Source organism: Labeo rohita, chromosome 11 (genome assembly GCF_022985175.1).
Source record: "Labeo rohita strain BAU-BD-2019 chromosome 11, IGBB_LRoh.1.0, whole genome shotgun sequence".
Lineage (NCBI taxonomy): Eukaryota > Metazoa > Chordata > Actinopteri > Cypriniformes > Cyprinidae > Labeo > Labeo rohita.
In genome coordinates this window covers 19,608,344-19,631,763 of record NC_066879.1, presented here as the reverse complement: position 1 = coordinate 19,631,763, position 23,420 = coordinate 19,608,344, and the positions used below count along the sequence as shown (strand labels likewise).

General features: G+C 33.6%; 1 protein-coding gene across 5 annotated transcripts; it reads right to left on the bottom strand.

Moving 5' to 3' along the window:
• Positions 1-648: 648 nt before the first annotated feature.
• On the bottom strand, positions 649-22,978 carry phka2 (phosphorylase kinase, alpha 2 (liver)). Of its 5 annotated transcripts, none has more exons than XM_051123155.1 (31): positions 22,316-22,978; positions 20,538-20,696; positions 20,129-20,176; positions 19,826-19,994; positions 18,463-18,545; positions 18,300-18,380; positions 18,126-18,224; positions 17,762-17,908; positions 15,950-16,003; positions 15,734-15,856; positions 15,513-15,608; positions 15,174-15,281; positions 14,890-14,968; positions 11,749-11,883; positions 11,506-11,615; positions 11,282-11,426; positions 11,118-11,196; positions 10,783-11,018; positions 9,298-9,468; positions 9,120-9,220; positions 8,892-9,025; positions 8,620-8,776; positions 7,004-7,083; positions 6,839-6,917; positions 6,617-6,746; positions 6,427-6,528; positions 6,123-6,241; positions 5,966-5,989; positions 4,966-5,193; positions 2,144-2,344; positions 649-1,875 (listed from the first exon to the last, which is right to left on the bottom strand). In XM_051123155.1, the coding sequence occupies exons 1-31, from the start codon at positions 22,391-22,393 to the stop codon at positions 1,702-1,704; spliced, it is 3,729 nt and encodes a 1,242-aa protein (XP_050979112.1). In that variant the 5' UTR covers positions 22,394-22,978; the 3' UTR covers positions 649-1,701. The 5 variants fall into 5 exon arrangements, 4 of the variants coding, with proteins under 4 accessions (XP_050979112.1, XP_050979111.1, XP_050979113.1 ...); XM_051123154.1 differs by lacking the exon at positions 5,966-5,989 and adding an exon at positions 5,606-5,659; XM_051123156.1 differs by lacking the exon at positions 5,966-5,989 and adding an exon at positions 5,606-5,659 and having other exon boundaries at positions 10,873-11,018.
• Between the last annotated feature and the right edge of the window lie 442 nt (positions 22,979-23,420).

Below are 23,420 nucleotides of genomic sequence, written 5' to 3'. Positions count from 1 at the left end.
TGTGCTCCATACAAAAATCTCACTGAATTATTATAATTAATGGCAAAATGAATGTTTACACACTACAGCAAAAGACCGACTTTAACTGACTTTAAACCATTTTTTAGCTAATGAAAATACTAGTGGCCTAAGACTTTTGCACAGTACTGTGTATATATATATATATATATATATATATATATATATATATATATATATATATTTTTTTTTTTTTTTTTTTTTTTTAAGAAAATGACTGATTGTTTTGCTTATTTCTAAGACCCTTATTTCTAAGCTGGGACAGTTTGAACCTTCAACCCGTTGGCTCCCATTGAAGTCCACTATATGGAGAAAAATCCTGGAATGTTTTCCTCAAAAAACGTAATTTCTTTTCAACTGAAGAAAGAAAGACATGAACATCCCGGATGACATGGGGGTGAGTAAATCATCAGGAAATTTTCATTCTGTAAGTGAATGAAAATTCACTTTAAGTTTCTTTAAGTTTCTATTGATGAACTTTTTTACCTAGTTCAAAAATGAAATCACAATTCAGTTCTCTGCGGACACACCTAATGCTTAACTTTTTAAGTTATGATTTTTTAAATAATTGTACTTTGTGTCTCACGTCACATTATAACATTATAACAAAAAACACAAAATACGTTGAACTAGATGTAATAATTAGATTTTATTTGTCTGTGGTCATACAAATGCATAATGTAGACTAAAATACAGTACTTCCCTTCAAAAGTAGCAAAACTTCATAAACATAATGAGAAACAACAGGACAAAATGAAATAATAAAGACAGCCAGAACTCACACACACTTGACACATCTTTACTGTAAATATCCATGAAGAAGAAAACTTAAAATGCCATTTTGCTCTTACAACCTACAACAAAATTAAAACATTTTTCTTGACTAAAACAAATGTATTTAGTCAAGCTAAGTTCTCTTTTATATTAATAACTGACCCCTATGAAATGAAATGAAAATTCCAATTCTGACTTTAACCTAAAAAATGATTAAAATGCATGATTTGCCAGGTTACCTGTGCAAAACATCACAATCTATAGAAGTGCACATACTTAGCTTTGTTTGCATGCTAGTAACAGACTATAAGTTCATTTTTACATGATTTTCAGAGGTATTTTGTATTGTATGTTTCATTGAATAAGAAGCACCTGTTAAATAACACATTTTGAGTAATTTTATAATGTAATAAGGTATAGGATACAGTTAAGCCTCAAAGCTTACAATAACATAACAGTGCTGTTTAACTAGAGACACGGTATAACACAGATAAGCCTATAAATGCCCTATAGACATACAATTTAAGCACCAATTTAAATAAAATAAAACAAAACAAAACATTTCTATGAACACGAATGATAAATTATTTAAATTAGTTAGCCAAGTAATTAAAATCACATGTAGAGTTTCTGCTGAAATAATATATTAGATTATTTATAACTAATTATTAGTTATTTCACATTTCTTACATTAGAACTGTATACTTCAAACACTGAACATCATAGTGGTCCACTTCCTGCAGTCTGTTAGCTTCACAACATATCCTGTAGTTTTTAGTGGCTTCCCTGTTGGTGCTTGGCTTTTGCTACTGAACTAAGGTCAACTGATTTTTTTTCCCACTGTTATATTTAATAAAACCAGTCATAGATCCATCCTGAAGGTCACAGGTTTTCTGGGAACTGCAGTCGTTACTGCATTAGACAGCTGCTGCTTGGCAGGAAGTCTTGAACATATGTGACCACAGCTTTGGAAAGATAAGTCATAGTACCATAGCTGCCGCTAGGAGCGCTGTCATAAAAGAAGTTACAGATTCCTGTGGCAGGATCTTTCTCCAAGAAATACTCAATGGCCCCACTGGATCTCTGAAATAAAAATACATAATACAAAACGTCCAGATGTGCAAAGCTGGAATCTGGACAAAACAGGCACACTTCGATGAAGTTAAGATAGTTTTAATATGTTTAACCTTTTTTCGTAAATACATAAATCCCATAAATCAATCACCATTATGCTGAAATGTGGAAAATCGTTATAATAAAGAACAAACAGGAGTGTGTATACCATGCCAAGCTACATATTATAAGCATCATATGACTATATATAGCAGCATATAAAGAAGAATGATGATACCTGATCATGTTGAAAGAGATCGTTAGCCATGTGGACAATGCGGTCGATGTGAATAATTCCCCCAATACTGGAAATCTCCATGTCGGCTACAAGAGTCAACACCATAATGGCCTCCACCAGCAGCTGTCTGTACTCAGGCTGAGGGACATGATTCAGTACAGACTCCACGTGCACTGCGAACTTGATCTCTCCTTCTGTCATCTACAATAATGCACACAGACAACAACGAATGGTTATGGATAACTGAGAAATCAAAATTCCCTTGATCTTTTGACATATAAGAGGTCATTGTGCTATAGCTGATCTGCCAAAACGACATGTAGTGGAATGTACCACTTTATGATGTAATAGTGCTGTTAAACAGACTCCCTGACTGCCTGTTTAGCCCCGCCCACCGATTTGAGCATGTAGTGTAAATAAGAAAGGCAAAGGCACGTCTACACAGAAACCAAATGATAAAGATGGCTCCAAAGATGACAAGACGCTGTGCCAAGTTGATCCCAACAATAGGAAAGAGTGGATGAGCTTTATTTTTAATGAAGTTCCAGAACGTGGTTGTTTGTTCACTTAATTTTACCACTTGTTTACAAACAAGGCACAATTCGACACATTTTTCAGAAATATCCGACAGTAATGTCACACTACACAAGTGTGAGTAATTGTTTTTATTACGTGGTCACTATTGCTTTGTCTGTTTTTACAGATCGTTTAATATGTACTGAGTATTTATACATTTTTAACCTAAATCACAGCAGCGTCCATCTACAGTTGAAGTCAAAAGTTTACATACACCTTGCAGAATCTGCAAAATGCTAATTATTTGACCAAAATAAAGAGGATCATACAAAATGAATGTTTTTTTTTAGTACTGACCTTAATAAGATATTTCACATGAAATATGTTTACATAGTCCACAAGAGAAAATAATAGTTAAATTTATAAAAATGACCCCGTTCAAAAGTTTACATACACTTGATTCTTAATACTGTGCTGTTACTTGAATGATCCACAGCTGTGCTTTTTGTTTAGTGATAGTTGTTCATGAGCCCTTGTTTGTACTGAACAGTTAAACTGCTTGCTGTTCTTTAGAAAAATCCTTCAGGTCCCACATTTTCTTTGGTTTTTCAGCATTTTTGTGTATTTGAACCCTTTCCAACAATGACTGTATCTTTTCACATTGAGGGACTCATATGCAACTATTACAGAAGGTTCAAACACTCACTGATGCTTCAGAAAGAAAACTGATGCATTAAGAGCCAGGGGTGAAAACTTTTGAACAGAAGATTTTTTCATATATATTTTTTTCATTTAGTACTGCCCTTCGGAAGGAACAGAAGATACTTACATGGTTCCCAGAAGACAAAATAAGTTAAATTTATCCTGATATTTAAATTCCAAAAGTTTTCACCCTCCGCTCTTAATGCATTGTGTTTCCTTCTGGAGCATCAGTGAGTGTTTGAACCTTCTGTAATAGTTGCATATGAGTCCCTCAGTTGTCCTCAGTGTGAAAAGATGGATCTCAAAATCATACAGTCATTATTGGAAAGGGTTCAAATACACAAAAATGCTAAAAAATGGTAATTATTTGACCAAAATAAAGAGGATCATACAAAATGAATGGGTTTTTTATTTAGTACTGACCTGAATAAGATATTTCACATGAAATATGTTTACATAGTCCACAAGAAACAATAATAGTTGAGTTTATAAAAATGACCCTGTTCTAAAGTTTACATACACTTGATTCTTAATACTGTGTTGTTACTTGAATGATCCACAGCTGTGTTTTTTTGTTTAGTGATAGTTGTTCATGAGTCTTTGTTTGTCCTGAACAGTTAAACTGCCTGCTGTTCTTCAGAAAAATCCTTTAGGTCCCACATTTTCTTTGGTTTTTCAGCATTTTTGTGTATTTGAACCCTTTCCAACAATGACTGTATCTTTTCACATTGAGGGACTCATATGCAACTATTACAGAAGGTTCAAACACTCACTGATGCTTCAGAAAGAAAACTGATGCATTAAGAGCCAGGGGTGAAAACTTTTGAACAGAAGATTTTTTCATATATTTTTTTTTCATTTAGTACTGCCCTTCGGAAGGAACAGAAGATACTTACATGGTTCCCAGAAGACAAAATAAGTTAAATTTATCCTGATATTTAAATTCCAAAAGTTTTCACCCTCCGCTCTTAATGCATTGTGTTTCCTTCTGGAGCATCAGTGAGTGTTTGAACCTTCTGTAATAGTTGCATATGCGTCCCACAGTTGTCCTCAGTGTGAAAAGATGGATCTCAAAATCATACAGTCATTATTGGAAAGGGTTCAAATACACAAAAATGCTAAAAAAAACAAAGAATTTGTATGAATCAAGTGTATGTAAACTTAAGAACAGGGTCATTTTTATGAATTCAACTATTAATTTCTCTTTTGGACTATATGTAAACATCTTTTATGTGAAATATCTTATTCAGGTCAGTACTGAATAAAAAATATATATATTTTGGTAAAATAATTAGCATTTTACAGATTCTGCAACGTGTATGTAAATTTTTAACCTCAGCTGTATAAAGGATGTAGGCTTTCAAACATACACAACTGTTCGCCAATCATAGCAGTTGGTGTTTACTTCCAAGTCTACAATACGCCACACCTCAAACAGAGCGTTCTGATGAGAGGGGTCAAAACAAAACAGAAAATAGCCTATTACTTCTCTGTAACATTATAAGTGGACCTCAATACAAAATAATAAAAAAAAGAAACAGTTCATGACCCCATCCTTGCTGCTAAAAATATGAAATCATGTGTATGTGTGCAGGTGGATGTACCTCACGGGTGGTGGAGGACGGCAAGACGTATCCAGCAATAGAGAGGCCGTGACATTTCTGTAGAATCTTCCAGACCTTCTGGTAAAAGCCCATGGGCACCCTGTTTATGGCCCCGTCCAGTCTGCGTCTCCTCAGCCATTGGCCCTGGCGCTCTTCCCACTGCAGGTGTGAGTCACCAGTACCTGTCGGAGACAGGATCCCGCTGGGAGTGGACGGGCTGCTGCATCGCTACAGACACGCACACATTTGCATCATTAGCATATCACAGCTTTGTCTAGTGGGATGTCAGCTTTACAGTAACAACACTAATCAGCACATACAACACAATTAAAAGCATGCTTAAGTTTTAGTAAGCGGAAACAAGGACAAACATAGCTAAGACATTACAATGTCATCCCATGCTAACAGAGTGAAATGACCACAACAAGACAAGACTGACTTGTGACATGTTAGAAATGCTAATTGGCTGTTATGGCTGATCTGAGGCACTGAAAAAAAGTATTTACATTTATTGAGAACCAATGAACTGAATTCACCCCTCCAAGTTTTCTTAATAATAATTATTTTGAACTTCTAAACTGACTTTTTAGTGAAATCTAGTAATGTTGGAGAGGGTTTTGGTTGTTTTTCTCCAAGTTACCGTGGAACGAGGGGATGTGAAATTACTGCTGATGGAATGACTGCTGGTGTATATCTATGAGAATAAAAGCAGAACATACAAACATTTAAAATGAACATAAAAATGGAAGTATTTCAGATGAATGAACAGCTGATACACATTAACAACAAACTATCATCCTCACAGTCAAAAAGATGCTTCATATGACTGAAAAAGATGTGTATGATATGTGAAAACTGAATATTACTCAATATTTTCATGCTAATACTGGTTTCATGGGTTCAAACAAATGTGCTGTGACCTATAGACAGAATGGGATCTGAACGAAAAAGCTACTCTAAAGTATTAGCACAGCATGCCGATATTACAAACTCAACCCACACTTATGGGTCTGGAATCATCGAGCTGAAAACAAAATAATATAAATGTCATTTCAAGCGAAATCTGTTTATGACATCTTAAATTGAAGAGTAAATACATCACAACTTAAGAAACACTTCGTATATAATTAACAGACATTTCTCCTCTTTCACTCCACCTGTTTGATTTCAGTCTTGAGTTTTCTGATGCCCGTTCGCTCTGTCTTGGTGGCCCCTGTGTGTCCAAGCTCATGAATGGAGATGGCAGGACTGGTGGCTGAAGACTGAATGGGACGCACTTTTGCACAATACAGAGCGATTATTAAAGAACAGACCACACAAGTCTTGAATTGGTATAGAAATTGTACATGTTTTAAACAGCTGTGTACACATACAGAGATTTAGATTTACTAAAAAATGAAACTATAAAAAAAAACACTTAAAACCCAAAGAAATATTAACTAAAAAAAGATTGATACTCACTGCTTCTCTCTACACCAAACTCTTTCCCGCTCAGGATGTGATGTAACAGATTCTTCATGTCAAAAGGACTGAGGCTCATCAGGCTCTCTGACGCCTCCTCACCTGTAGATGTCATACGGACATTTATTCCACCAAATGTAAGTGAATAAAAAGAGTGGCATTCTAAAACCAAAACTCTGATTGGCTGTACCTGAGCAGTGTAGACTGCGAGCAAGTTCTGTAGCCATCACTTGCATGATGAGACCGATGCGCAGACGCAGCATGTCTCCGAACAGAGACGGCTGAGAGCGGACGTACATGGCCAGATACACCATGATCTCCTGAGTGCAGAAGGTTAATAAGTGGGAAAAAGTTTACCAAATGCTAAGTGGAAAAATAGCAAGATAATTTGAAGACTTAAAATTAGTCTTACCTGTGTGAGGACAGCAATGCTGATGTCTTGTCCACTGGCCTCATAAATCAAGCTGATCAGTTCCTCAGGAGGGAGAGGACTAAAAAGAGAAATGGAGAATATTGAAATTTCTGCATTATAAATGAATGACTTAAAAAAAAATAATCAGAAACTATAGACACTCACACTGTGATGACCTTTTCTCTGGGTTCAGGAGGAAGACCCACTGTCAGCTGTTTATGATGGGAGATCAGATCTGTGCAGGCCTAAGTGCATACAAACAAAAATAAAATAAAATAGTTAAAATTAAAATTATTAAAATATTAGAGGCAAAACACTGAAGGTTAAAGTGATATAAATCATTTTTACTCTGTTTAGATTATTATAGTTTTATAAGTCTAGTAATGTATATTTTATGACAATTTTCTTAATTCAGGATTAAAGTTGGGAAAGTCTAGAAAAGGTGTACGAATAAATTATGAAAAAAGTTGATGAGACTTTCAAAAATTACTGTAAAGACTTATATAAATTTACAAAACATTTTGTATTGTATTATGTATATTTTATGACAATTTTACCAATTGATTTTACGATTAATTTAAAAATAAATGATGCAAAAAAAATTTGCAAAACAATGTTGATGAGACTTTCAAAAATGACTCTAAGCATAATTTTACAAAATATTTATATTTTTAAATAAATGTTATATTATTAAATAAATGTTCTTTTGAACTTTTAATTCATCAAAAAAAATCCTTAAAATAATAATGGTTTCCACAAAAATATTAAGCAGGCCAAATGTTTTCATCACTGATAATAATAAGAAATATTTGTTTTTTTGTGCTGCAAATCAGCCTATTAGAATGATTTATGATGCACCATGTGACTGAAAATTCAGCTTTAATATTACAGGAATAAATTACATTTTTAAATGTTTTAAAATTGAAAGCAGTTATTTTAATTTGCATTTTTTTGTGTATTTTGATCAAATAAATGCAATCTTGGTGAATATATGAGAGATTTAAAAACATTTGCAATTATTACAGACTTCAGACTTTTAAATCATAGTGTAACAAAAAATGTTTACGTTTTAAAATTCTAAAAATATATTTTAATTATTAAAAAATTCAACAATGAAACAATGTGTTTGTTATTGATAAAACAATTATTGATAGATATTTTATAAATGTAATAATGTATATTTTATGCCAATTTTACTAATTGATTTTATGATTAATTTACGATTAAAGTTGGTCTGAAAAAGCTGTAAAATAAATGATGCAAAAATGGTTGCAAAACAGTTTTGACGAGACTTGACTTGAAAATTGACTCTAAGCATAATTTTACAAAAGATTTATATTTTTAAATAAATGTTCTATTGTTAAATAAATGTCCTTTTGTACTTTCAATTATCATTTCTTTTTCTTTTTTTGATCAGCAAATCAGCATATTAGAAGTATTTCCAAAGGATCATGTGACACTGAAGACTGGAGTAATTATGCTGAAAATTCACCTTTAATATGACAGGAATAAAAATACATTTTTAAATATTTTTAAATTGAAAACAAATATTTTAATTTGCACTAATACTTCACAATATTTTTACTGTATTTTCATCAAATAAATGCTACCTTGGTGAGTATATGAGGCACTTAAAAACACTTGCAATTATTACAGACTCCACACTTGTTAATCATTGTCTATCAAAAAATGTTAAAGTTTTTAAATTTACATTTTAATTATTTAAAAAAAAAAAAAAAAAATCAACAATGAAACATTCACTGACAGATATAGGGTCTCACCTCAGCAAGGACTTCCACCCTCTTCTTCAGGATGCCTGAGATGTAGCGGATGAGGCCCCATTCCTTATACGCTCCCGCCCGAACATACAGTTCCTCCAGCAGGGAGCGAACAGTCGCCTCACCTTGTCCTGACAGATTTACTATCCAATCTGGACCCCTAAACACACACAAACACCAGGAGGAGAGTGACTTAATGATTGATTTTGATTAAAAATGGCTTATAAAATAAATTATAATCGATGTGCACAGTCAGTTTGTACAAACGTTCTCACTTCATAGCATAGAGGACATAGAGGATATCTGCCTGGTCCTGAAGGGTTGGACAGTGCTTTAGCTGATTGACCAGAGAGGCAAAATCTGTGTTCCCATGAGAATCACGTGGCAAGTGCAGATCAAAGCTATCAGCCTAGAGTGTGTTTGCAGACAAAAACATACATAAATAAACAACTATAGGCCATTTATTTCATTTATTCACTTCATGTTGGAGTGTATGAACTTGCCTTGGTGTGATGAGAAACAGTGTGCTGAGGAACATCCAGCAGGTTCAGAGACTTTCTGTGTTTGCTCATGATGGGGGCAACAGGCAAATACATGGAAGGCTCTGAAAAACATAAGAGAATGAGCTGGTTAGCCATCAAGCATGAAATCCACCATTAAAGATAAATTCTGAGGGCTTACTGGGCATGTTGTGGCCCTGAACCTGGGCCATGAAAGAAAGGATGTCTCTGGTGGTGTGTTCAGCACTGAAAACGTGGTGCTGCCCCCTCTGGATGGGCGGCAGATGGCATTTTGTAGCAGTGCTGTGCAACAGATCTGTGAGATACTGGTCAAACATGTCTCCAGAGCCTCCTGTGGGAAAACAAACCACCACTTATCATTTTAGTTCATGTGGAATATGGTGCATATGTGCATATGTTGTGTTTTGGATGCTGGTGTCCCCAAAAGACTAGCTTAACGAACAAGATTAAGAATAGAGATGCACAGATATTTCAATCCTGGACAATAATGATTATTAAATTTCTACACTACTTTGAATAAATCAATTCAAAATAAAACACTGAAAACTAATGTTTCAAGTGAATTTAGGTATCACAATACTGTACAATATGAAAAGTGGATATTCACAGTGTTGTTAAATTATATGTTTTCAAACATTAACTTTAGTTCGGTAATTTAAATATAAAAACAAATCTTTAAAATCAGTGGATAACTGATATACATATTTTAAAACTATTATTGTATTTATTTATATTTAGAATTAGCTTTTATATTTTTTATTTTAAATGTGATCATTTGTCATGTAATGTGCTATTCTCATATTTATTAGTTTTGTGTTTTTATATTTACATTTAGCTTTATTTATTTATTTCAGCTTCAGATTTAGTCATTTCATTACTTCAAATTAAACTAATTTTATTTTAATTTATTTGATTCAAAGTACAGCAAAAACAGTAAAATTTTGAAATATTTGTACTATTTAAAATAACTGTTTTCTATTTGAATATATTTTAAAATGTAATTTATTCCTGTGATTTACAGCTGAATTTTTTGCATCATTACTTCAGTCACATGATTCTTCAGAAATCATTCTAATATTCTGATTTGCTGCTCAAACATTTATAATTATTATTACGTTAAAAACAACTGAGTACAATTCAGGTTTCTATGATGAATATAAAGTTCATATAGTATATATATAGTATATATATATATATATATATATATATATATTATATATATATATATATATTCATATAGTAATATAAAGTATAGTGTATAATGTTATAAAAGTTTTTTATTTCAGATAAATGCTTATCTTTGGATATTTCTATTCATCAAAGAATCCTGAAAAAATGTAGTGAACTGTTTTAAATATTTATAGTAATAATAATAATAAATAAATGTGTCTTGAACAGCAAATCAGCCTATTAGAATGAATTCTGAAGGATCATGTGACACTGAAGTCTGGAGTAATGATGCTAAAAAAATTCAGCTTTGAAATCACAGGAATAAATTACATTTTAAAATATATTCAGATAGAAAGCAGTTTTTTTAAATAGTAAAATATTTCACAATATCACTGCTTTCGCTGTATTTTGGATCAAATAAATGCAGGCTTGGTGAGCAGAAGAGACTTCTTTAAAAAAACATTAAAAATCTTACTGTTCAAAACTTTTGACTGGTAGTGTATGTATTTATTTCTGGGGGGAGAGATGCTTCCCAACACAGCTGTATGCAAGTCAGTAGTGACACCTGAGGGCCTGAAACTCTCTTCCTCTTCCTCTTCCTGTTCCTCTTCATATTCCTCTAGCAGATTCTCTTCAGAATCGGCATCTAAAAAGCTAAGCCTGGTGTGGAAGGAGGTAGTGAGGAACGAGGAGAGGTTTGCCAGCTGCACCCTAAAAAGCAAAGGGGGTCCTTGTGTCAAATAAGCATTATCTGTGCCTTAAACACCATACTATAGCTTTTTTAGTTATTACTGTCACTGTTTTTCTGACCTTGCACCTGCAAAGTAGCCATCTTGAAGCTTTCGGAGGGTAGAGAGGATACAGGGGTCAATACTGTCACCATCCTCAACTGGCCCAATAACAGAAACAAAGAAACTGTTAATATTATTTTGTGCATATATATTCAGAGGGTTCAATGGAACAAGAAGTTTTACCCAGCATGCTTTGTGTGATAGGAAATGTGAGGGTAGGTCTTCCAGTCATCCGCCAGCAGGATGAAAGATAAGCAAGCTCTGTACGCAACATCTCCACGATCATCTGGTTATCCAGAGCCAAGTAGAAGTGATGCTGGTCAATGAACTATGGGAAAATATATTGTTATATTGCTTGCATTGGACTACAAACATACTTTTTTGGTAGTCTGAGTGTTTTTATTTACCTGCGGAGTGAATGTGTAAGTACCATTTCTGATCTCGTAAAACTTTGAAGTTCCCAAGACACCGATGTGCCTGTATGGTCGCCCACTCAGATTTAGTTTTTTACAGTTTCCTGTGCAATGAAAAAGCTGGTTTGAATTCGATTTTGTATCCAAGAACCATAAAGATCTTCTAAATGCAATTTTAGTCTTTGTTTACACTGTCTGCTTCTGTTTTGTTAGTCATGGTGGATCTGGACCACTTACCCAGTTTCACATAAATGTGGCTCAGGATGCGAGCTGGCATGACCCGGATGGGCGAAACATCAGAGACGGTCTGAACCTCAATCCCTTGATCCCTCAGCAGCTGCTGGATCTGCACTGATTCAGCTACTACACTGACTAAACAGAACAAATAGAGCTGCTGGTAAAAGGTCAGTCTTCTCTGTTCAGCAAATTACAGTGTCAAGATCAAATTCAAAATTGAGTTTCAAGTAATGAATTGAATCTGCTCCTTAAATGGACTCCAGCCTAAAGCAGTCAGCTGAGTCATTCCTACTATGTGGTAGATTTTCATATCCCCTAATTTAAAATAATAAATTCTAATACAATATTAAACTCACACCTTTTATAGATATAAATCATACGATATTGTTTTCTATGGTATCATAACCATACATCATATAATTTATGGGTCATTCTATGGAAATTTTCTGTTCCTAGCCTTTACAATAATGTTACACTTGAAAAACACTTCAGGGTTACAATTTCTTTATGTCGTAAAATGAAACAATATGTTATTTGAACAATTACACCTTCTTGAAGCATTAATGTGGCAATTTTTGTTTTTAAATTAATAATAAATTCCAAGCACCACAAAACCACTCGTCCCCACAGCCATGTACAGAGGGAAAGTGCTTTATTTTGAGGTTTTTCTACCATTTAAAATACAATAATGTATTATTATAACTATCAAATATATAATGTAAACAGCATAAAAAAAACGAAATGCCGAAAACTTATTATAAATTATATAATAGAAGTAGTGGTCCCTTGGAGTTTTGTCACTGATTTTACGGTTTAACAAAAATCATTTATTTTGAAAAAAAAAAAAAAAAAAAAAAAAAAAAAAAAAAAAAAAAAATCACACTTCACTTGACTTCCTTCTTCCTATTTCCTAAAGATCTATAAAAAATGCTAATGATAGGTCTACTGGTTCTTTTCGGTTATCAGAAATTTTCTCATTTATCTCGTGATTTCATATGAAGCTTTTCATTGAAGTCACTGGTATGACCTACTTTATTGTTAGGGAATTGTAAAAAAAAAAAAAAAATAGAATACAAATGGATTAAACTACTTAATTTAGTGGGTATACAATGATTTACAACGTGTGGTTTGATACCTTGCAGCAGCCATTATGTAAAATGCATTTTTCATGAAAATTGTCACTGGTGAAACTGTCACTGGTGTCACCTTGCTAATGGGTAACAACAGGGAAAAATTAGTATATGAAGAGTTCAGATGCAAAACCAGCGAAATCCATCTGATGTCTTTCTTTAAAAAATGCATTTTTATCAGGCTCAGATGTATAGGTTTCTATGTAAGTACAGGTACTTCTGATTGGGCTGAGGCTGGTATTTTAGCGAGTTTGAAGAAAAAGTATTTGATGAACGTATACTATGTGTCGAGAGCATTCACTCTGTATCATTATCTCATTTTTGAACGAGATGGCTTTTAGCTGGTTTTGCATCTGAACTCTTCATATCAGGTCTTATGTATGTCACTGGTGATTCATTGTGTCACTGGTGTTACTGTGTTTTTTTTCTGTCACATTAAATAAATAAAACATAATCTCCTTATTTCTTGCATTTTCATTATTTTTCTGTAAAATTGAGCAATAATATTTCATAAAAACCTTTAATATTGCCAAAAAAGGTAACACCAGTGACAAAAAAAAAAATGGTACATGTGGTCTTTAAATAATTAAAAAAAATAAACATAATAATATGTATATATATATATATATATATATATATATATATATATATATATATATATATATAATCATTTAAATGTCATTTATATGTAAGTCAAAATGCAATCTAATAATGTGGTCTAAGTTTAAATGTTAGAAAAAGAAATATATTTTAAGACATCTTGCCATACCAAAAGTGGACATTTCTGTAGAATGACGCTTATGCTCTGAAAAATGCAAAAAAAAGTCTATTCAGTTTATTTGTTCTCTATGCAAAATCTTTCAAACAATGCTTTTTTGGCATTATTGTGTTATTGGGAATCAATCTACAGTTTTTTATTTTAATTCTAAACATAATCCTCCAGAAAGTCACATTTTTGGTGGCTAAAAATAAGTATCAGCAATGAATTTTATGATTTTGTTTTAGAGGTTTTGTGGTATTTGTTGTTTATTTATATATTTATTTTTGTCACATTCAAGGATTTTTCTCCATATAGTGGACTTCAATTGGAGCCAACAGGTTGAAGGTCCAAATTGCAGTTTCAATACATCTTTAAAGGGCTCTAAACGATCCCAGTCGAGGAATAAGGGTCTTATCTAGCGAAACAATATGTCATTTTGTAAAAAAAATTAAAATGTATATACTTTTTAACCACAAATGCTCGACTGCACGCATTATGTACTCACATTGGAAAGGTCACATGTTGTTTTCACTGTCACCGTCCCCTCTGTTTACTTCACCATATTACAAATAAATCCTAATCTAATCATGACAAATATTGTCATAGATATTGTTGGGAAGATCTTAGACTCCTAAATAGATATTTTACCACTCTTTTGTGTTACAAATTATGTAGGAAAAGTAATAGATTAAATTATGACAATAGTGCACCTCAAAAATCTACATCATAACAGGAGTTCTGACCTTTGTCACAAAAAGACTTTCTTTGTTGCCTTTTTTCCTATCACGCAAGAGAAATCTTAGGAAATTATATATCAACTGAAAAATTCATCCTTTGAAAACCATTTTAAAATCAGACATTGCATTACCATGGAAATTGTACATCAAAATCATATTACAAAATGTTTTCATTCATGAATTATAAAAATGTAACTTTGGATTTTTATGTCTATATTCAAGATAGGGAGTGATAGTTAAAGGGTAAAAAATATATCAATTTGTATTTTTTTGGAAATGGCCGATCGTTGGCTGAAATTCTGGAATCTTTTCCAGAAAAACCTTAATTTCCTTGCGGCTGAAGAAAAAAAGACATCTTGGATGACATAGGGGTGAGTAAATTATCAGCACATTTTTCCATTCTGGAAGTGAACTAATCTTTTTAAGATAAATAGGTCTGTGTCTAAATACGTACTGTTTGACTGTCTATATTCCTCATAAAAAAGCAAAATTTAAAGCAATAATTTTCACAAACCTTGCACAACAACATCTGGCTTGAATTCTTTAGAAAATCGCCTATTCAGAGGATCGATCTCTCCAGGGGCCAGAAATCCCTAATAAAAAGAATCATTTTTCAAATATCAGTAAAAGGAGCAGAACAGATAAAACACAAAGGATTGCACAAGAAACACTGCGACTACTCTATTTTCACATTGCATGTAATAAAGATAACAAAGGTAGTGTTTTAACATCTAACATCATATCTCATTAATTTGCTGATTACATATAACATTTAATATGAAAGTGGATCTTAAGTACCTCTGCCAGCAGACAGCCCAGGATATACAGAGACTGGCCCCACATATGTGGGAGCTGGCCAGCAGCCACACGCTCCACAGAGTGTGGGTTCCTGTACTCCTCTTCAACCTGAACAAGAAATAAACACACACAGATGAACAACAGATCAAAACAGTTGTCACAGTTACTTAGCAGAGTGCAAACACCCATTCAGCACAGGCATAATTTACACATTTTATGTGAAATAATTGACAAATGTATATGCTAATTCAGAATGATAAATGATCTTTTGTTGCAGATGATAAACAGACAGTGATGAAATGTGCATGGGTTTGATCTGAGTAACAAAATAATATTCACTTTGTCAGCGGGTACAGCGTAGAGTTCAGGCACCAGACGAATCCCGTGTTTGCCCCTGATTAAAACCCCATCAAGAGCTTCTCTGTATTCCTGAACCTGAGGAATGACACAGCCGTCAAACAGTACAACATACCGCCACCATGTGGCCCTAAGTGGGAGTTAGTTCCCCTTCCTAAGATTTACTGTAGCTGCTTTATATTTATAGGATGGCCTGTTCGTACCTGCTCATGGTCTTCATTGAAGATGCCATCGAGTATGAGGTAAGTCCAAAACACTGGCCACTCACATTCAATGTTCTCAAAGAGCTTCAGCTCAGCTGGATCATAATGAAGGCGAGTGGGGTCCTATCACAACCATAAAAACACACAATGCACTAACACTATTAGAGAACTAGCCACAAAATACTTATTACTCAAGTATACTCAAGTGTTGGTTACCTCTTTTGGGGTCCTGTATCCATCTCGGATAAATCGACAACAGCCATAACGTCCCTAAAAAAAAAAAAAAAAACATTCACTCACAAAACTTTTTCATTCTCTCAAAAAAGTATAGCATTTGTGCTCTTTCACAAAATGTTTGCATTCTCTCATAAAACATTTGCATTCTCTCTCTAAAGGGAACCCCGGGTATTAAGACTTGTATGATTTTTACTGAAAAGTGTAGTAGATAACCTATGAAATATTTACGTTATTTAAAAATCAACATAGTTTTATACATATTTTGGATTATGGGAAGAGTTCTACGCTTACTTTTCTTTTTAGGAGCACTTGTGCTCTTAATTTAAAAAATTTAGGAGCACAGTCAAAATTTCAGGAGCACCTTCTAATCAATAATCAAAAAATCTGATCAAAAAGTAGCATTCCTATTACGAGGTGATATTTGACTCCTTAAAGTGATTTACAATAGAATTTTGTTTTTACCTTTATATTGGCATTTTTCTCACTTTATTAAAAGTATGTCATCTTTTATATCAAATTTAAAAAATATATATATTTTATAAGCTTAAAATTTTTAATTAGAACAACAGAATAAGAACAAGCAGAATATGTGGTTTAGAGGTAACATGAGTGCAATCAAATTCATAAATTCATGTTGAGATTAATGTTGTAAATCTAAAATTTTGATATAGAAATATTAAATGATTTAAATAACTGAAAAGATACTTTAAAAATTAAACTAAAACTGCCAGTAGGTGGCGGCAAGTCACTGATTTAATTGCTGAATCATTCATTCATTTGATTCGTTCAAACAGTTGGTTAATTCAGGAATAAAGCAAGTGACTATCTTTATGAAAGGGAAACTGAATCACTGATTCACTAGATTTGTTTAAAAACGCATGTTCATCCATAAACTGTGTTTGAATGGAGATGCACAGTGGCTCGGTTGTGACTGTTTGAAACTATTTTTGATAATGAAACAGCAAAATCAGGTAATAGTGTTATAGTCAGACAATGTAAGTCACTTAATATTAACTTCTTGTTTATTTGACTGTTGTATTAAATCAATAACTCATTTACAAACTCCCTTAAAAGTCATTAAAAGCTGTTACTCATCTTAGTTCATTACAGTCTCACAAAGTTCCATTATAATCACGAAGCTCTCTACACTGCACAATGAATCTCTTATTTACACTCTCTCTACACTTTGTTTATGAAGGAATTCGTGAAATATGTCTTTGATACATTACTCAACATTGCAAAAACATATAGAAACCTTTAAAGCTCCCCTCGGCGCAAAAACACAAATATGCTGATCGGGTCAGTTGCACTGGTGCCCCAAAATATTTTTTCACAGTCGCACGCAGTAGTTTTCAGTCGCAAATATTGATACCATGCCACACTGTGCGCTTTTGGTTGTAATTTTCAGTTGAAGAGCAACAAGTGAAGTGATGTGAGTCTTTACTGCTGTCCTAGTGATAAGATGAGAAGAAAGGCATGGAAAGATGTATGTGGACGAATAAAACTTCCTAAAGACCCATGTCTTTATTCTCTCCACTTTAGCTCTGATGCCTTTGAGGCTTTTAGTAGACCACAGGTACTGAAAGAGCTTACAAACAGCAGAGAAAAGAAACACTACATGCCATCCTGGCAGCCACTAAAGGAGTTTCTAAGTGTGGATTTCACTCAATATCTGGGGCGTTCAGACTCCTTGTGGGGAAAATCGATGGTACTGCATTTGGTTTAAGCCTGTAAGCTCATTCAGTAGCTGTGCTCATTGTATCAGTATTTTGAGCACGGTTTTTTCCTTACTTGCAGCTTGGAGATGATTTCACTCTTGGTGATATTGACCAGATCTGCATCCTCCACTGCAAACGCAGGAAAGGAGATGACAGAGAGCAGACCGGCATCTATCTCTTTAGAGGTGGAAGCTCGAGGAAGCATAGAGCACAAGATAGACTAGAAACACAATGAGAAACAAGATGTTTAACTCACAAATAACTCTTATTGATTGGAAACATTTATTTTTAAATATGAATCACTGACTTCAAAACCTTGCCTGCATCTCTCAAAACCATCATAAGCCTAAATAGATCATATAGACCAGACTAGGAATTGAAGCCCTGGTCTGTAAAATAATAACCAACTAAGAAGCACATTCAAAAGTTTAATTTACCTGACAGTGTTCTACTTCATCTGGGAGAACATGAATCACTGATTTTGGACCTCCATGAGCTCCAAACAAGTCGAGTTCATCAATAGCCTCCAAAGCTGCCTAAAAACATGAACAGCAAACAAAAATCAACTTCTGAATGAGCAGACAGACAAGACAAGACCAGAACTGTTTTACCTTAGCCATTCCGACAGAGCTGCCGTTCAGCTCGGGAATTCCTTGATTGGTTTTGTCTCCTCTCTCCCACATCCCATAATCCTGCAGGAGAGCGTGAACAGGACTGTGATGCCAGTTTGGTAACTCTGTTATCTAAGAACTTGATAAACCAATGAGAACTTACAGCCACTTTGTACGCTGCCTCGATGTAGAACACCAGGTTCTGGATAAACGCCACCTCGTCTGAATTAGATATGATACGTAGACCTGCAATACAATTTTAATGATAACGAAAACGTTTGCTAAAAATAAGAAACCCCACCAGCAGAAGTTTATATTAATACATGTTGGGTTGCTTTGAGGCAACCATACACCTTGCAGAATCTGCAAAATGTTAATTATTTGACCAAAATAAGAGGGGTCATACAAAATGCATGTTATTTTTTATTTAGTAATGAACTGAACAAGATATTTCATGTAAAAAAAGACGTTTACATATAATCTACAAGAGAGTTGAATTAATAAAAATGACCCTGTTCAAAAGTTTACATACACTTGATTCTTAATCCTATGTTGTTACCTGAATGATCCACATCTGTGTTTTTTGTTTAGTGATAGTTGTTCATGAGTCCCTTGTTTGTCCCAAACAGTTTAACTGCCCGGTGTTCTTCATAAATATCTTTCAGGTCCCATATTCTTTGGTTTTTCAGCATTTTTGTGTATTTAAACCCTTTCCAACAGTGACTGTATGACTTTGAGATCCATCTTTTCACACTGAGGACAACTGAAGGACTCATATGCAACTATTACAGAAGGTTCAAACACTCACTGATGCTTCAGAAAGAAACACGACGCATTAAGAGCCGGGGGGGTGAAAACTTTTGGAATTTGAAGTTCAGGGTAAATTTAACTAATTTTGTCTTCCGGGAAACATGTAAGTACTAAATGAACAGTACTAAATGAAAAAAAAAAAAAAGATATTTAGGCAAAATAAGAAAAATGTACACATTTTCGTACTGTTCAAAAGTTTTCACCCCCGGCTCTTAATGCATCATTTTTCCTTCTTGAGAATCAGTGAGTGTTTGAATTTCTGTAATAGTTGCATACAAAAAACAAACAAACAAACAAAAAAACACACAGCTGTGGATCATTCAGGTAACAACACAGTAAGAATCAAGCATATGTAAACTTTTGAATGGGATCATTTTTATTAATTCAACTACTATTTTTTAGTGGATTATATGTAAATGTTTTTTTTATGTGAAATATATTCAGATCAGTACTAAATAAAAAAAAAAAACATGCATTTTATATGATCCTTCTTATCTTGGTAAAATAATTAACATTTTGCAGATTCTGCAAGGATGTATGTAAACTTTTGACCTTAACTGTAGACTATTTTCATGTAGAATGAACTTGTTAAACCGTGCTAATTAGACAGGTTTGGAATAACATAAATGTGACTAAATGAATGAATTAATAAATTGTCGTTTTTGGGTGAACTATCCCTTTAAGGATCAACCCACTCTATAAATTGTTGGTCTCACCTGAGGCGGTCATCTGAGCCAGAGTGAGCAGGTACAGCGAAGTGGCATCAACTTGCAGGTGCCCCCACTGATCATCTCCAACCACTGTGGCGCAGGTAGGCGTATGATATTTGGCATGCAGGCAGTCCTTTGTGCTCTGTGTTTGTTTGAACTTCTCTACCTTTGCCACCTGCAGAAATACGCACATGCTTAGCCAGGTCAGATTGGTGTGTGTTCAGATGTCTGTAGACATGAGCTCAAGAATAAAAGAACTGATGAATAAAAAAGAGGGTCAGATGAGCAAGACCGAGTTAAATGCCATACCTGTCTCATCATACATTGCAGCAGCCCCTGCATTAGTTTAACCACACTCTGAAAGAAAAAAAATGCTGTGAGAAAAAAAAGCCTTAATAATGATATTTGTAGTTTCTTTTTATTTCTTTACAACTTTCTATTCATCAAAGAGTCCTGAAATTCACAGAAATAAATTACATTTTAAAATATATTCAAATAGCAAACAGTTATTTTACACTGACATAACGTTTTACAATATTACTGAGCATAAAATACTTCTTTCAAAAACATTGTGTTGTCTATATGCTTTCATGGCAGCTGTTACAGTCTTTGATATGTGTAGTGGAAGCACTCATTCAATAACCTGTTACAGTACTCAGTGACAATGTACTACTGAACAATGCCACAACAGGTGGTCATGTTTTGAAGTTTCAGTCACCTGTTCAAGCTCGTAGGCTTTGGCTTTGTCCTCATCACGGTCTGCATTCTTGCGGTAAGCCATGCCGAGCCCCCACACTGCCAAGATGCTGTAAACGTTATCTCTAACCCAGGCATCCTTCTGCTGCTTGCTAGCTGGCAGTAAACCAGTCACTGGATTCTATATAGAGAGGTCAAATCCATATTTATTAGTTCAGATATACACCAAATAATTAAACTTGCTTGATCTGATTTTTAATACAAATTCTTAGAGCTTTTATATATTTTATAGGGTTTAGAGATTTTAAATACTAGTTATTGGAAAAATGCTAAATAATTCAAATAATAATAATAAATTTAAAATAAATCATAGCTGCATTACCACTCAGAAGTGTTTGGACAATAAGATTTATAATGCTTTTTAAAAAAGTCACCAAGCCTGCATTTATTTGATCCAAAGTACAGCAAAAACAGTACAATTTTGCTTTTTTTTACTATTAAAAATAACTGTTTTCTATTTGAATATAATTTATTCCTGTGATTTCAAAGCTGAATTTTAGCATCATTACTCCAGTCACATGATCCTTCAGAAATCATTATAATATTCTAATTTGCTGCTCAGAAAACATTTATTATTATTATGTTGAGTAGAATTTTTTTCAGGTTTCCTTTATAAATAGAAAGTTCAGAAGAACAGCATTTATCTGAAACAGAAATCTTTTGTAACATTATAAATGTCTTAATCATCACTTTTGATCAATTTAAAGCATCCTTGCTAAATAAAAGTATTAATTTCTATAATTTCTTTCGAAAAGCTTTACAAAAGCTTTTTATTTCAGATAAATGCTGATCTTTGGATCTTTCTATTCATCAAAGAATAATGAAAAATGTACTCAATGTTTTAAATATTAATGACAATAATAATAATAATAATAATAATAAATGTTTCTTGAACAGCAAATCAGCATATTGGAATGATTTCGAAAATGATCATGTGACACTGAAGACTGGAGTAATGATGCTGAAAATTTAGCTTTGATCACAGGAATAAGTTACATTTTTAAATATATTCAAATAGAAAACAGTTATTTTAAATTAAAAAAAAATATTTCTAAATTTTACTGTACTTTGGATTAAATAAATGCAGGCTTGCTAAGTAGAAGTGACTTCTTTAAAAAAAAAAACATTAAAAATGTTACTGTTCAAAAACTTTTGACTGGTAGTGTACGTTTATCATTTATTAGTACATATACAGTTTCTTGTATTGTGCATAAAGCATTAGCTCTGCTTTAAAGGAATTCACATGCTGCAGATAATACAAATATTTTCCTCACTCACAGGTTATTTAAAGGTGACCTTTGTTCAAGCCTTATTTATTTTTAGATTCCTCCTGTCAGAATGGCCCCTATGGTGCAGAAGAATCTCAACCACAAGAAACTAAACAGGCCTATGTTGTTATTTGAGATTTAAAATTTAGATTTTTTTAATTGATTTTTTTCTTTTTTTACATTAAAGTGGTTTACCAGCATCTTTAATCATCTTTTAATGTTTAGAACTGAGTACTGCAGAACAGATTAGAATAGATTAGCATATAGACTATAGAATTATTAGAATAAATCAAAACATATAAAATATAGTATAATACAGACTAATGCTGTAATACAGCAAAAACCAAACAGAACAGAATAATAGAACTGAACAGAAGAATAGAGAATATGATATATAATGCACTAGAATAGAATAGAATAGAATAGAATAGAATAGAATAGAATAGAATTCTCAATCATATTGTGAACAAACCTGGTGGCATAATATTGTTTCATGGACAAGTCTGGCAAATCCATCCAACCTCACTCCTGAATTACTGCGGCTCCTCATGCTGTCATCTATTTATGATCTTGAAATGGAATGTGATAAGACACGAAAGAAAAAAAACTTGTTTCCCGGTCGATTAGAAGAGGAGAAGAGCATGCAACCAGATCTGTACTGTAGCCTATTAGTGATTCAAGATGACTAACGTTAGCCAAGTAATGTCCGCAATGTTGTTCATTCATTTAGTCCATTATAAAAACGATAAAATAAACAGGTCCACCACACAAACAACGTCTTTCTATTTTAAGAATCTGTATTAAAGCTCTGTATGTTAATTAGATATTGCACATCCCGTATGAATTCCGATGTTGACAAGAAACGGGAGCCCGCCCACATGATGACGTACGGCTGTTTGAGTGACAGGAAACCCCGGAAGTTCAGTAATCCATTCGCCAGCATCCAGGGACGGAAGATTTATAGCTGTTTTAAACAAGCTTTTCCTTTCATAAAAGCTGGTTTAGGTTGTGAATGTATTTTCTAATCGTTTAAACCTACTTCTCGTGCTAAGCGCTAGCAAAACCTTAATTAGAAGGGACTGTTTTGAGGTTTGAAAGAGAAAAGTCCGTTTAGGTTATCCGTTTGTCATTGGAGTCTGACTACGGTGTGCACTCTGGACCAAACGCGATTTGTTTTTATGAAGAAGCTCACCTTTTGATTGGTTCACGATGAGTGCTTTACAGTACAGCGAGGGCATTGACACTGAAAGCCAAAAGTAAAGTTTTTCTGGTTTTACGAGGCCAGTGTGACGTTAGCCTGGGTCTTGTGCGTTTATAGAAAGAGTTTCATTAACACTGTTCAACTAGATATACTTACATAACTTGACAGCGAAAGCGCTTCATATTTTTGGTCAGTATATTTTCTTCAATGAAGCTTAAACCAATGACCTTTAAAGTGAATTATTTCTACTTCTACTCATGGACCAATCCAAAGTCCAAAAAAAAATCCATGTGGATTTAGTGACAATAGTTCCTCAGCCTCCATTTCCTCAGTATGTTTTTCTGTAAAAACAAATACCACAGGCTGCTTATTGAAA

Bases quoted from the DNA above. Each gene is read 5' to 3' on its own strand.
- phka2 (XM_051123154.1), bottom strand. From the start codon at position 22,393: ATGAGGAGCCGCAGTAATTCAGGAGTGAGGTTGGATGGATTTGCCAGA. The intron at 15,857-15,949 runs GTAACCAACACT...TGGTTGTGATAG, and splicing joins GATACAGGACCCCAAAAGAG to GACCCCACTCGCCTTCATTA. The intron at 5,194-5,605 runs GTAACTTGGAGA...GCGTGTCTGTAG, and splicing joins TCACATCCCCTCGTTCCACG to CGATGCAGCAGCCCGTCCAC.